This window comes from Mus caroli, unplaced genomic scaffold (assembly GCF_978045245.1).
Source record: "Mus caroli unplaced genomic scaffold, Mus_caroli_1 scaffold_2, whole genome shotgun sequence".
Taxonomy (NCBI): Eukaryota; Metazoa; Chordata; class Mammalia; order Rodentia; family Muridae; genus Mus; species Mus caroli.
The window spans coordinates 148,576,262-148,589,160 of record NW_028227257.1 but is presented as its reverse complement, the minus strand read 5'-3'; the positions used below and the strand labels follow the sequence as shown (position 1 = coordinate 148,589,160).

At 53.5% G+C, this 12,899-nt stretch overlaps 1 protein-coding gene and 1 pseudogene across 8 annotated transcripts in view; both read right to left on the bottom strand.

Annotated features, from left to right (window-relative positions):
- Dnm1 (dynamin 1) overlaps window positions 1-7,212 on the bottom strand; it is a 44,558-nt gene extending 37,346 nt beyond the window's left edge. For all 8 annotated transcript variants that reach the window (XM_085835028.1, XM_029471163.2, XM_085835025.1 and 5 more), the window contains exon 1: window positions 6,920-7,212. In XM_085835028.1, the coding sequence (XP_085691154.1) occupies window positions 6,920-7,080 (161 nt within the window). In that variant the 5' untranslated portion in view covers window positions 7,081-7,212. The remainder of the gene's footprint in view (window positions 1-6,919) is intronic.
- A 1,606-nt stretch (window positions 7,213-8,818) lies between these two features.
- On the bottom strand, window positions 8,819-8,957 carry LOC115030539 (U1 spliceosomal RNA; annotated as a pseudogene).
- Between the last annotated feature and the right edge of the window lie 3,942 nt (window positions 8,958-12,899).

Here is a 12,899-nt window from a genome sequence, read left to right as displayed (position 1 = left end):
CAAGTGATACATAAACTGTTTTATAAAGTAACCCCCCAACTGTCACGCCATCCCCAGACAGCTGTCGTTCGCTTCATTAGTGTGGCCGCTTACTGCTGGCCCGGCTCTCTGTTGGAGCCCTGAAATCTGCAGCGTTCTGAGATTTTTCTTCTTTGGGTGATGGAAATGTCTAAAATTAGTTTATGATGGTGGACACAGGACTCTGCAAAGGCACCAAACAAAACAAAACAAAACAAAACAAAACAAAACAAAAAAAAACCTGACTTGGGCACTTGAAATGGGTGGGTCTTATGATACATAAATCACACAGCAATAATATCATCTTGGCTAGGTGTGGTGGCACACGCCTTTTGATCCCAGTACTCGGGAAGCAAAGGCAGGTGGATCTCTGTGAGTTCGAGGCCAGCGTGGTCTACAGAGTGAGTCCAGGATAGCCAGGACCACACAGAAAAACCCTATCTACACACACACACACACACACACACACACACACACCCCAAAAAGAAAGAAAGAAATCTATTATCTGGACTGACTGTTCTTATGGGTGGCTAAGGTCAGTGTGACCGGTTTCTCCCTCTCCCAGGTGGAAAACTGAGGCTCAGAGGGCAGAAGTCACATGACCCTCAGGCTCTTCCAAGCCATCAGATCAGGGGCATCTCCCAGGACATCTGGTAAAGATGACTTGAGACTGGTATTTTCCTGTCATGGCAGCTTGAGGAGAAATCTCCAGTTTCACTTCCAGGAGTGTGTCCCTGCTCGGAGCCTCAGTTGGCCCATCAGTGAAATGGGACTCTAAACAACAGGTTTGTTCTAGGGCCCTTGAAAATGATGCCCTGAGAGGCAGGCTGTGGAAGACCTAACCCTAGGCTGCCCACTGGGGGCGCTCAAAAGCCAGTGTTGGTCTGGCTTGGTGCTGTACAGGAGTGCTGGGGTCTCAGGCAGGTGAGGACACAGTCTCCTACTGAGATCTGGTTATAGCCTCTTTGCCCTTCTAAGAGCAGGAGCACAGAGCCCAGGTGAGGAGCATAGAGAGGCGCTAAAACGATGCTAGAACGGCTCTCTCTAGGTGCTCTCAGCCTCTTTTCAATGCTTTAAGGGGAAACAGCCCTACCCTGCACATGGAACAGGGCTAGCACAAGGAGATAGGGCATCGGGGAGGGCATCCAGAGGAGGTGCTGGCAGATGAGGCTTGGAGGTAGGAGTCAGTGAGGGAAGCGAGAACAGAGCAGACAAATTGTGTCAGAGAGACCCCAACCCATTTCCTCCACAAGCTGCCACCTGTCAGGTGGCCAGCGTGCACAGGCTGAAGGTAAACAGGCCAGCAGGGCTCAACTGGAGATCTGGGGCTCAGTTTTGAGGAGTCAGGGACCAAAGAAGGATTAAGACAGGGGAGGAGCTGGGCGGTGGTGGCGCACGCCTTTAATCCCAGCACTTGGGAGGCAGAGGCAGGTGGATTTCTGAGTTCAAGGCCAGCCTGGTCTACAGAGTGAGTTCCAGGACAGCCAGGGCTACACAGAGAAACGCTGTCTTGGAAACAAACAAACAAACAAACAAACACAGAGGAGGATAGAAGGAAGAAAGGGTTATAGAGTTCCCTGCTGGTAGGCAAGACTAGACCAGGAGTCAGAGGTGGCTGCTGTGGTGGCTGGTTTTGTGGGGCTTAAGGACCAAATGCTGGATGGATATGCTGGCTGAGGAGGCTGGTCCTGGGGTCTCTGTCCAGGACACTGGGCATCTACCACTTAGAAATCTGCTGTAAGCACTGTTCAAGACTAATAGGCCATTTTCTTGTTACCTGTAGAAATTCCAAGACTCTAGAGAGCTCTTCTCCTAAGCTTGCTTGGTCCTCAAACTTGTATCTCGGAAGGAATGAGAGTCACAGAGATACCCAGAGGGAAGACTGGGCCAGGGCTGTACAAACAGGCGGGTGTGGAGTGTGAATCGGTGTGCGGGAACGTCTGGCCTAGAAGCAGGAAACCTGGTGGTTCTCCCGTCTTTGATTTTGTGAGTTGCTGTGTGACTTCAGGCAGGACCACTACCTTCTCTGAGCTATTCGGAAAGCCTGAAATGATAGATAGTTGGCTTTCCCTGCCACTGGTTATTGAGGCTACAAAGACAATGATCAGTACTGTCCTTAGGCATGGGTCCTCCCGCCCCAACCTTGAGCTTCATTATGCCTGTGGATAAAGGTCTCCAGGGTCCAGGGGAAAGTGGCCCCTATTTTAGAGGTTGCCAAGAGAGAGGTCCTTTCTGGAGCCATAGGTAATATGACAGGGTGTTTACCTGTGACCATGGGGGAGCTCTGTGGTGCAAGATGGAATGAGAGGGGACAGAGCAGCCTGAGAGAGGAGCCATCTGTCCCCACTCGAGGTGGGCTTGCCAAGGGCAGACTGTACTGCCTTCAGCAGCAACTCGCCCTGATTTACCACAGCAATCCTTAGACATGTGGTACGTGGGCCCCTGGCTTGTTCCCGCCCACGCCTGACGACGCTCTGCCCGCACCTGGTTTCCTGCACCAATGTCCTTCGGGGAGACTCACTACCTGAGGAGCCATCAGGATTCCCATCCTCTGACCCCAACCAAGCCCAGGGAACTCTACTCTCCTGGCGCCGGGATCAAATGCCGTCTGCAGGGCTCACCTTTCATCCTTAGCTCCACCAGGATGGCCGGTGGGGATGGACGGAGACGTCCTCTGGCTGAGGCCAGCCCCAACAGAGAACTCCAGGCATGGCCAGAGGCAGCAAATGCTCTGAGGGGACCATGGGGGTGGGGTTTGGTGACTGCCCCCTTCAGACTGGTTCTCCCCACACCTGCACGGCTCCTTCTTCCTCCAGCTTCTCTGTTTTACCTAGTCTTAATCTAGGTCAGCCTTAATGTCACTTCCTCAGGGTGAGCCCAGGACATGTCCCTTCTCTCTGCCCATCCCAGGCTAGGGACTCCTTGTCTCTGAATGTCTGCTAAATCCCCTCACTCTCTTCAGTCTCAGTCTCCAACTCTGAGAAATGGGCTCACTAGTGATCAGAAAGTGTATGGACTTAACAATGAGGGTGGGCATCTTCCCACAGGAAAGTGAGGCCCATTGTAGAGAAGGACAATGGAGGCCAAGTCTGTGGAGTGGGGAGCAACCATTGACCTCTCCCTGGCTGGCTACTGGGCTCTGAGCAGGAGCTTGCTTACCACCTCTGCCCCACTGGATGGAGAAGACGCATCCCTGCTACATCTGAGTTTACTCAACCCTCAACAAAGTCTCACAGGGGACATGGCCTTACCCATTTTACAGATGTGAAAATGGTAGACAGCCAGGGAGAGAGGAAAACACACAGGGGTTGTTGTGGTCACCTTGTTCCCATTCTTTCTCCCCCACCCCCTGGCTCGGGACAAAAGGGCTTACCTGCCCTGCTACCCTGGAGGAATGCTGGGAGAGAGGGTGTGTAGGTGGCCCCAGAGTGGAGCAGAGAGATAGCACTGAGGACACGCGGCATCTGCTCAGGAAATGCTGGAGAATCTTGGGGTCCACAGACACTCCTCCAGCTGCACTACTCTGTATGATCTCATCCGTTCTCTCGGGACTGAATCCCATGTCTACACCAGCAGCTTCCAAATTTGTATCTCCCATGGCCCTTCCCCCAGCTCACCACTGCCACCAGGAGCTGTCTAGGGCACCGTTGGCTCAATATGCTCAAGACTGAATCCCCACTGCCTTTAACTTATGCACACCACCCCACTGGACCCTGAGGTCAGATCCTCAGAGTCTCCTGATCGCATGATGCCATCACCCCTGACCCTGAAGTCACCCTGGATTCCTGCTCAGCCCCTCCCACTCCTTCTCCTGTCTATCAGTCAGTGGGACCTGGCCCCACACAGATCTAAGCCCACATTCTCCGACATCCCTGGAGGGGTGTCCTTAGACGTGGCTCTTGCCTCCTTCCGGTCTCCCATTTGTCAGAAGCATCTCAGGTCACCCTACCACTCCAAGGATCTTGAAAAACAACCAAATCCCTCACCATGGCCTGAGGGCTCACTAGATGGAGGTCCTGTCTACACCTGTCCCATCGTTCCTGCCTAAACCTTGTGGTGCCTGTTTGTATCTCAAACTGATCCTTTCCTGCCCCAGGCCCTTTGAACTGCTGTTCCCTGGCCTGGGATTGTTTTCTCCCAGCTTCTCACATAGGTTGGCCCTGCTTGGTGTTCCTGGGTGCAACCTTCCTCTAAGACCTTCTGAGCCCTCCGTGTGAAAGGCAGCCCAGCTCCTGGGAGACAGAACGCAGCTTCCAGGTGTCTCGGTTTCTCTCTCTGGAATGCACAGCTTCACCAAAGACTCTCTAGTGTGACCGCTGTGGACCTTCCAAGAATGACACCTAAATGACTGAGTGAGCTGGCCTCAGTTTTCCCCATCTGTAAAGGGAAGGGAAAGGAACAGCAGAGACTCAGACAAGACCTAGCAGGGTCCCAGACAGCTGCTGGGTCACCTCCATTGCAGAGCTGACACGGGGTCCTCCTGGATGCCTGGGAGCCTGCCTGGCCTGGATTGGCTTGTTTCCTCTAGGGAGTTTCCCACTTCCTCTCCGTGGGGGTTTGGTGCTCTGAAAGGCCCAGGAGAAAGAGCTGTTGTTACCATGTTCACGAGTCTGGGGACCCAGAGCTAGGCAGAGAGGTAGGGAATCCATGAGGTCGGTCACGGGTGGGGCTGGCTGGAACCTGACCCCACCCCTAGCCTCAGTGCTGCTACTGCTCATTTTGTGGCTTCTTCGCTAGCTTTTAAGGGCTAACGAGCCTGCCTACTTGCTCCTCCTCTGTCCCAGACCTGCATCTAGGCATCTTCCACACCCTCCTGGCTGGAGCAGCGGCCTCTCCACAGGTCAACAGTTGTGGCTATCACCTGCTGTGGTCTGGGCTACGTACTGCACTGGGCAAAACGTCATGGGACTGAATCCCAGCCTCTAGACTCTCAAAGCATCTCTCTTCCATGGATTTAGCGAATGGCTTTTGTACTGGTTTAGGAGGTCCGGATAAGCTTCCAGGGGTCCCCATTCTACAAATGGGAAATCAGATGTCTACACTCCAATCAGTCCCCATGACCAATGCAGGATGAAGACGGAGTCTGACAGGTGTCACTCTTTGGGAATATGTGACCTTGAGAAAAGCATCTAATTTCAGTTGCCCATCTATAGGGTGGACACCACTGTGTTTGCATCACAGGGGCTACAGCAAAGCAGGGAAGGGCTCCAGTTTGCACCCCCTAACTAGAGCACATAGTCTGGCTTAGAACAGTCCAGCAAATGCTCAGAGGATGGGAGATGGGGCTGTAGTATGCACACTGTAAAGTGCAAGACACCCCTCCATGGCCCTGTCTTCAGGGCACCGGACATTCCTCCATCCCCAACAGCCCTGACTGCTGGACCCCTGGGAAGGGGCTCATCTATATGGTTTCTTGCCTGTATCTGCAGCTCTGGGGTCACATGATCCAGAGACAGCTGCTCCTCTCTGCTGACAAGACAGACAGAGCTACTTCCACTGTGGCACGTCTACATCTCACCACTACATGGTTCTCACTCAGGTCCCCTTCCTCCCGCCACACCCCTCCCCGGGTGGGTTCACAGTGGCTTCCCAGGACATGTAAGTGGTGGTGTCAACCCTCCAGTCTGTCCATACTACACTGAGATTTGGTAAAGGCAAGTGACTTGCCCAAGGTTTTCCAGCAGCACCTGGCTTAGACCCAGCTGTCACCCCACAGAATGCTTGTTCCTCTGGAAGGAGGGGCCGCCACCGCCTCCCTCTCCCTCACGCCTGTCATTTCCTTAGCCATGAAGGTCATTGCAAGAAAGCAAGACTTTCTAGAAAGATGAGAGCTTGCATCTAGCGGGTGAGGGGTCAAGGTGAGCACTGGTGCATCCTCTCTGGTCCTGGCAGCCCCCTTCCCAGACTGTACCTGAGCTCACAGAATGAGCTGCTCTTTCTAAGAACCAGAAATGTCACTTCTGTCTTCCCTTGCTCCAAAGGAGCCTAGGGAGGTGGGGCGGCGGGGGGTCACGACCCTGCTTGCCCCCTCTAAGTCCAAGACCCTTTGTCTCTAAGGCTCTCCTCCACTCTGCCACCTGGCCTTCCCAGAGCCTTGTGGGATCAGAGGCCAGAGGATTAGGTTCTGCAATGGCTCACCACCCCCCTCCCCGCCATCCTGCCTCCTGGACTTAGTCATCTCTGCCCTCTGCCGCCTTTTCTCTCCATCACAACCCTTCTGCCAGGCCAGGGGAGGAGGACGCTGACAAGCGGCCCCTTCCCAAGGGGTGCAGCGAAGGCAGGCTGCTCCGTAGAGGCTCACAGGCCGCTTCTCCTCCCGCTGCCATCCCCCCTTCCTTTCCTCGCACCGCAGCCCGCGCCTCCCCCTCTGCCTCTCTGCGCACGGATGGCGGCGGGAGCCGCAGAGGTGTGTGTGTGTGTGTGTGTGTGTGTGTGTGTGCGCGCGCGCGCGCCTGTGCGTGTGCGGGGAGGGGGGGTTGTGCCTGGTCCCCGATGCCTATGGGGCTGTGTCCTTTTCTAGGGACTGGGGGAGGGGGCTGTCTCCTGTCACGACCAGGAATTCCCATGGGGGCAGAGCGGGTTCCAAGGAGCCCAGGAAGGGGACACTGCCCTCTGGGTGCTCTCAGCTCCCAGCGAGTCGCTGAGTAATGTGGGCCCCCTCGGTGAGGGTATTGGCGATCAAGGACAGCCCTCTGCCGAGGTCGCTCTACAGACGATGGGGTGAACGAGGGGGCGTGAGTGGGGGGACTCCACTGATATCCGCGGGCTGGCGGGGGCGCTGCGGACCCCAGGGCTCAAGCGGGGGGCGGGGGTGCTCGGTCCGCTAGAGCAGCGCCCAGACCGTCGGATCCCGGGGCGGGGACCCGGGGCACCGTGATGCGGGTGTCCGCGCCGCTCCTACCTGCCCACGAAATTCTCCAGCACCGAGCTCTTGCCGGCGCTCTGGCCGCCTACCACGGCGATCTGCGGCAGGTCGAGGTCCGCGTTCTGGCCGATGGCGGAGAAGGCGTCCTGTAACCGGTTAACCAGCGGGATGAGGTCTTCCATGCCGCGGTTGCCCATGGTTGCGGCGGGCCCGGCGGGCTGCGATCCGGCCGCCGCTCCTGCTCTGGCTCTTGGCCCCCGGCTTCGCGGCTGCAGCCGAATATCCCGACTGCGTGCGCCGCGGGTCCCCCGCCCCTCGGGGATCCGAGCGAAGCGCTTCTCCAGGCCGCCGCTAGATGGCGCGCGGGGATTCGCGGACTGGTCACTATGCGCAGACGCAACGCGGGGCGCTATGGGTGTTGTCGTTTTCTTCTTCTGCGGCTTTCGGGAGACTTACCTGTGTTTCTGGGATACGGATGCTGCACCGAAGATAATATTTTTGGTGATGGCTAGGGGTGCTAACTCTAGAAATGGGCTAGTATGTGGTGGTCATGATTACTTCATTTTAGCAGTTATTCCCAGTGGAGAAACTGAGGCCTTAGAGGGAAGATCTGGCACCCTCAGGCTGCTGCAGTCGGCTGACGGAAGTCAACCCTAGTTCACTTAGTCTGACACTAATCAAAAATCTGCAGCATATTCCTTCCTATCCTGGGGCCTCAGTATTTCTAGTTCTAGGAGGAAGAAAGAAAAACCATTGATTCAACAAATTACCAGGAGCCCATGATAAGCTAGGCCCCTTCCTAAGCTTACAGACACAAAACTCTGCAGAACAGCTAGGGACTCTACACTCAGAGATCTTACGTTTGTACTAGAAGAAACAGAGAAAACCAGCAGGGTTTGGAAAGTCACATTAGCCAAAAGGGGTCAAAGGTTTTCCAAAGAAATTACCTTTGAAAGGGAACGTAACTGATAAGAAGGGGCCCGCCACCCTGGTGGAGTGGACAGGAAGTGCAAAGGCCCCAATACCTAGGAAGTCCTGCCTAGGAGAGGCAAAAGTTCTTGTCTTGAACTCTAAGGCTCCAAGAGGATGAGTGCCAGGCCCAGAGTGACAAATAGTGCTATTCAGACCAGGGGTTCTTGCAGCCATACTTGCCTGTCCTTTTCACACAGACAGATAGTTGGATCTAGGCTCGGCTACTCACTTTTGCGTCAAGAAAGACCTAGTTAGGACTCCTGACAAAGAAGCCAAGAAAGAGAGGGTTATCGGGTCACTTCTATGTTCTGAGACTAGGGAAGTGCCCTAGGCATTAGAGACTATTCATTTTTTTCACCTACTGAATGTGTAGTTGCTGAGCAGGCTAGCACCCGCTAGACCCCAGAGACAAGGCAGTGACAAGCCACCTACAAGTGGCTCAAAGTCAAGTGGGAAAGGGAGGGGTCATATGCCAATAAATACGACTCTTTCCAGGGGTGATGAGCGGGGAGCAGGGCTGGGGCAGGGCTTGTGTTGTTAACTCATACAGGATAATAATAATGCTGGAACAGAGACTAGAAGTGTGTGGCCCATGAGCCCAGTGAGAAGGGATTTCCAGTTAGGGGAGAACCACCCGGACCTTACCTCTGAGTCATTTCTGGGTCATAGCTATCTAATCTGTAGAGTTGGCACAATGACAAAATAGAATGTCTGTGTGAGGCCCAGCCCAGACCTGATGTGCATTGACCCTCATTAACAACCATGCCAACCACATCAGAAATCCAGGAGCTGAAACACCAGCCCCAATACCCCTCATCCAGAGCCGCTATTCTCAGCCAGCCTACAGAGGACAGGGATGTGAGCCAAGATGACCAGCACCGTCAAGTTAGGCTGGGCATACAGTTTGAAGATGTCTATCTGGACCATTGCAACTGGGCTTTTGTTATTCTTCCTTATCCTTTCGAGGGGAAAGTGTGACTATAGTCCTCCACTGCCACAAATCGTGCAGTTGAGTTTCCCCACATTTGGGGAACTCACAGGGTCAGCACACCCTGGGAAAACCACTTTCTAGATCATGACGTCTCTCCTGCCAGCTAAGTATTATGATTTCACCCCTTAAACACAGTGGTAAAACTTACTGTTAAAACCACACTCTGGGGCTGGTGAGATGGCTTAGCAGGTAAGAGCACTGACTGTTCTTCCAAAGGTCATGAGTTCAAATCCCAGCAACCATATGGTGGCTCACAACCATCCATATCGAGATCTGACGCTCTTTTCTGGAATGTCTGAAGTCAGCTACAGTGTACTTACATATTAATAAAAAAAAAAAAAACACACTCTCACCGGGCATGGTGGCGCACGCCTTTAATCCCAGCACTCGGGAGGCAGAGGCAAGTGGATTTCTGAGTTCGAGGCCAGCCTGGTCTACAAAGTGAGTTCCAGGACAGCCAGAGCTACACAGAGAAACCCTGTCTCGAAAAAACCCCACACTCTCCAGAAGTATTTGAAAGCCTCAGGGCTATCTTCCCATCTTTGGGTCAATGTTACAGCTGAGAGTTCATTCTGTGGCCTACCTTTTATCTTTACAAAATCAGATTGTACTAACTGCCCTGTGATACTTAATCCTGGAGCCACTGGGACATGGTGGGGAGTTGGTCAGAAATCCGGGCCTCACCCAGGACATTGTGTGTTACAACTTGAGTGTAACAGGGACCAAGTTCTCTAGATATTGCTGGGCACACTGAAGTTGGGGTGTGGAAGAGGGTGATGCTGTGGGCAGCGGAAATTGCACACAGGTGTGAATTCATAAGCAAACGCACCTGACACACCCTTTGACCCCCTATTCGAGAAATAGTTTTGTCGAGGCTGAAAGAGGGCTTCTGCAGAGAGTCCAAGTGCAGAGATGCTGAGTGCTCTGAGGGCCGATACATCCTTCAAATGAGAGCCCCCAAAGTGGCTTTGACCCTCTGCTTTGAGCTCTGGGAAGGGTGGATGCTATGCTGAGCTCCAGACGTTTGGCCACCACGGAGCCCAGTTATTAATAGGAGCATAGCCTAAATCGCTCCTCCCAGCCAGTGGCTGTCCTGGGCGCTTCCTCTGGCTCCATCTCAGAACTTAATAGCTTGCTATGACAGGTGAGGAGAATGAGGCACAGAGCGGCTACCGAGGAATGTGTCCAAGGTCACAAAGCCAAGAAGTGACAGAGTCAAGCTGCCAGGGGAGGCTGGTGTGACTACTGACAGCATCATCTGTACTCAGAGTCTATGTATTTTCGTGTGTTGGTGTATGCGTGTGTGCACGTGTGCATGGATGTGTGGGCAGAGGGTGGAAGAGAAAGTCGATGGTGCCTTGGCTGCCACCTACCTTGGTTTTTGATATGGGATCCCTCATTGGCCTGGGGCTCCTCTTGTAGGTACAGCAACTGACCACCTGCCCCGGGGTCTTCCTCTTTCTGCTTCCTCTGCACTGAAATTACAAGCATGGGCTCCATCCTGGGCTTTTTAAGTACGTTCTGAGAGTTCCAACTCTGGCCTTTATCCTTACAAGGTCAACCCTTTCCCAAATGAGCTATCTTCCTAGCTAAATATATGTGTTTTGAGTGCACATAAAACCATGTAAACTAACCTCTTGTGATGTGTGCACAGCAGATGCAAACAAAACAAACAAATCCAACCACTCGAGGGCCAGGCAGATGGCTCAGCACCCGAAGGCATTCACCACAAAGCCAGCCTATCTGAGTTTGATCCTTGGTGTCCACATAGTTGAATGAAGAGCTGACTTCCTCAAGTTGTCCTTTTGACCTCCACACAAACTCGTGGACAAAAAAAAAACCCGACAGAAACACAGCATCAGATTGGGACAGTGGCCTTCAGCTAACAGTTCCTAGAAGACGCCATTTATTCTTCTCTGGGCCTGGCCCTTTGACTCTGTCACTCACTGCGTTTCTGTCAACATGCAGGGGTCAGTGTCTACTTGGTGCAGGAACTCACGCAAGACACAGGTAGGTCCGTGAAGAGATGAATAAGATGCAAGGCTCTTGCTATGGCAGCAGGGACTCACAGGGAGAAACGGACACGCCCAGCAGATCAGGCTCACAGAGCGAGGGCACTGTGGTCGTCTGAGTATGAACAGCCCCTGGAGGCCCTAGCGTTCAGATGCTTGGTCATTCAGAAGTGGCGCCATTTGACAGGATCAGGAGGATCCTGTCACTGGGTGGTGAGTTTGGGGGCTTCAAGCTCAAGACGGGCTTCGTGTCTTTCTCTTCCTGCTGCCTGCAGACCCAGATCCAGATGTGGAGCTTGTGGTTCCTTGTCCAGCATCACGCCTGCCTGCGCACTGCCAAGCTTCCCTCCATGACAGCAATGCACTAAACCTCTAAACCTGTGAGCCAGCCCCAGTTAGAGGTTTCCCTTTATAAGAGTTGTTGTGGTCAATGGCGTCTCCTCACAGCAACAGAAATACAAACTAAGACAGGCAATAAGGGCAGGGGCACTGCAGGGCCAGGGTGGAGAGTGCCGGGTTGCTGGGTACAAAGGCATTCTCAGAGGTTGGGGGAGATGCTGCTCTAGGTGTCTACATTTACCAGGTTCTATCCAATGAGGAGGTCCTTCCCATGAGCCTGAGAGGGACCAGATGACATTGCATGGGGGGTGCTCCCTACGAACCTGGGGGGGAAGGACTGATGGCATTGCTGACTCTGCCCTGGTGAGAAATGGAGCCAGCAGTCTGATGTTTTTGTCCATTCTCCCCATAGCTCCTTCTGGCCGGATGACTTGGAGCAAGCCACTCTACCTCTGGGAGCTTCAGCTTCTCCAATGGGGATGGGTAATAAAATCCCTGAATTTCAGGATCTGGAGGTAATGGAGTGAATTTGGGTTGAGAACCAATGAAAACAAGTATTAGTATAGCTGTAAGTACTACCCTGATCCCACCCTGGAGTCTTAGGAAGGTGGCAAAGGGTGTGGCTGGATGTGATGGCAAGGTGTGGGTGGGGGAGGTTGTCACCCACGAGTCAGTTGTGTCCAGCAGAAATGACCAAATTAAGGCCCTCAGTCTAAAGGATGCTTGCTCCAGAAGGTAGGGACGGAGGATGGACACCAAGCTGTGCTCATCCAGCTCTTCCCACCTCTGTCCTCTATCTCTCTCACCCTGTTTATTTATAGGAAGAGGCACAGGTGGGCGGCAGCCACTGGGAAGGTCACGTGATAAACACAAGGTCTCACAGCCATTATGCCTCCTTCCTAGCCTGGAGCTTCTGCGGGGCACGGTTGGTTCCCAGGAGTTCTGAGCTGGTGTGGCAGGTGGCAGGCCCACCTTGTTGTCTGTTGGTGTGCTGTGCTAGGTGCCTGCCTGGGACCCTCCTCTATAAGAGGATGGATGTGCATGTCAAGAGAGAAGGAACCGGGCATGGTGGTGCACGCCTTTAATCCCAGCACTCGGGAGGCAGAGGCAGGCAGATTTCTGAGTTCGAGGCCAGCCTGGTCTACAAAGTGAGTTCTAGGACAGCCAGGGCTACACAGAGAAACCCTGTCTCGAAAAACCAAAAAAAAACCCACTTATTTATTAGCCGGGCGTGGTGGCACACGCCTTTAATCCCAGCACTCGGGAGGCAGAGGCAGGCAGATTTCTGAGTTCGAGGCCAGCCTGGTCTACAAAGTGAGCTCCAGGACAGCCAGAGCTATAAAGAGAAACCCTGTCTCAAAAAACCAAAAAAGAGAGAGAGAAGGAGCTGCCTGGGGGAACCACTCAGCTGGGGACAGAGGGACGTAATTGGGTACATGTACTGGAATCCTGCATTTATCCTCCTGTTCATTGACGTTTACCCGACAGGTGTAATGAGCTAGATCCCAAGGGCATGGGTACAATACAATTCAGCAGCTGCTTTTGCAGTCTAGAGGCACATGACATCACTGGAGATCGAAATAATGGGAGCTGAGGAGGTAGCAGGTTACAGAATGAAGATGCCTTGGTCAATAGCCACTTAGAAAATAGTGACAGAAGCCACTATAGAAATTGTACAGTTGCTGGCGTGGGGGAGGGGATC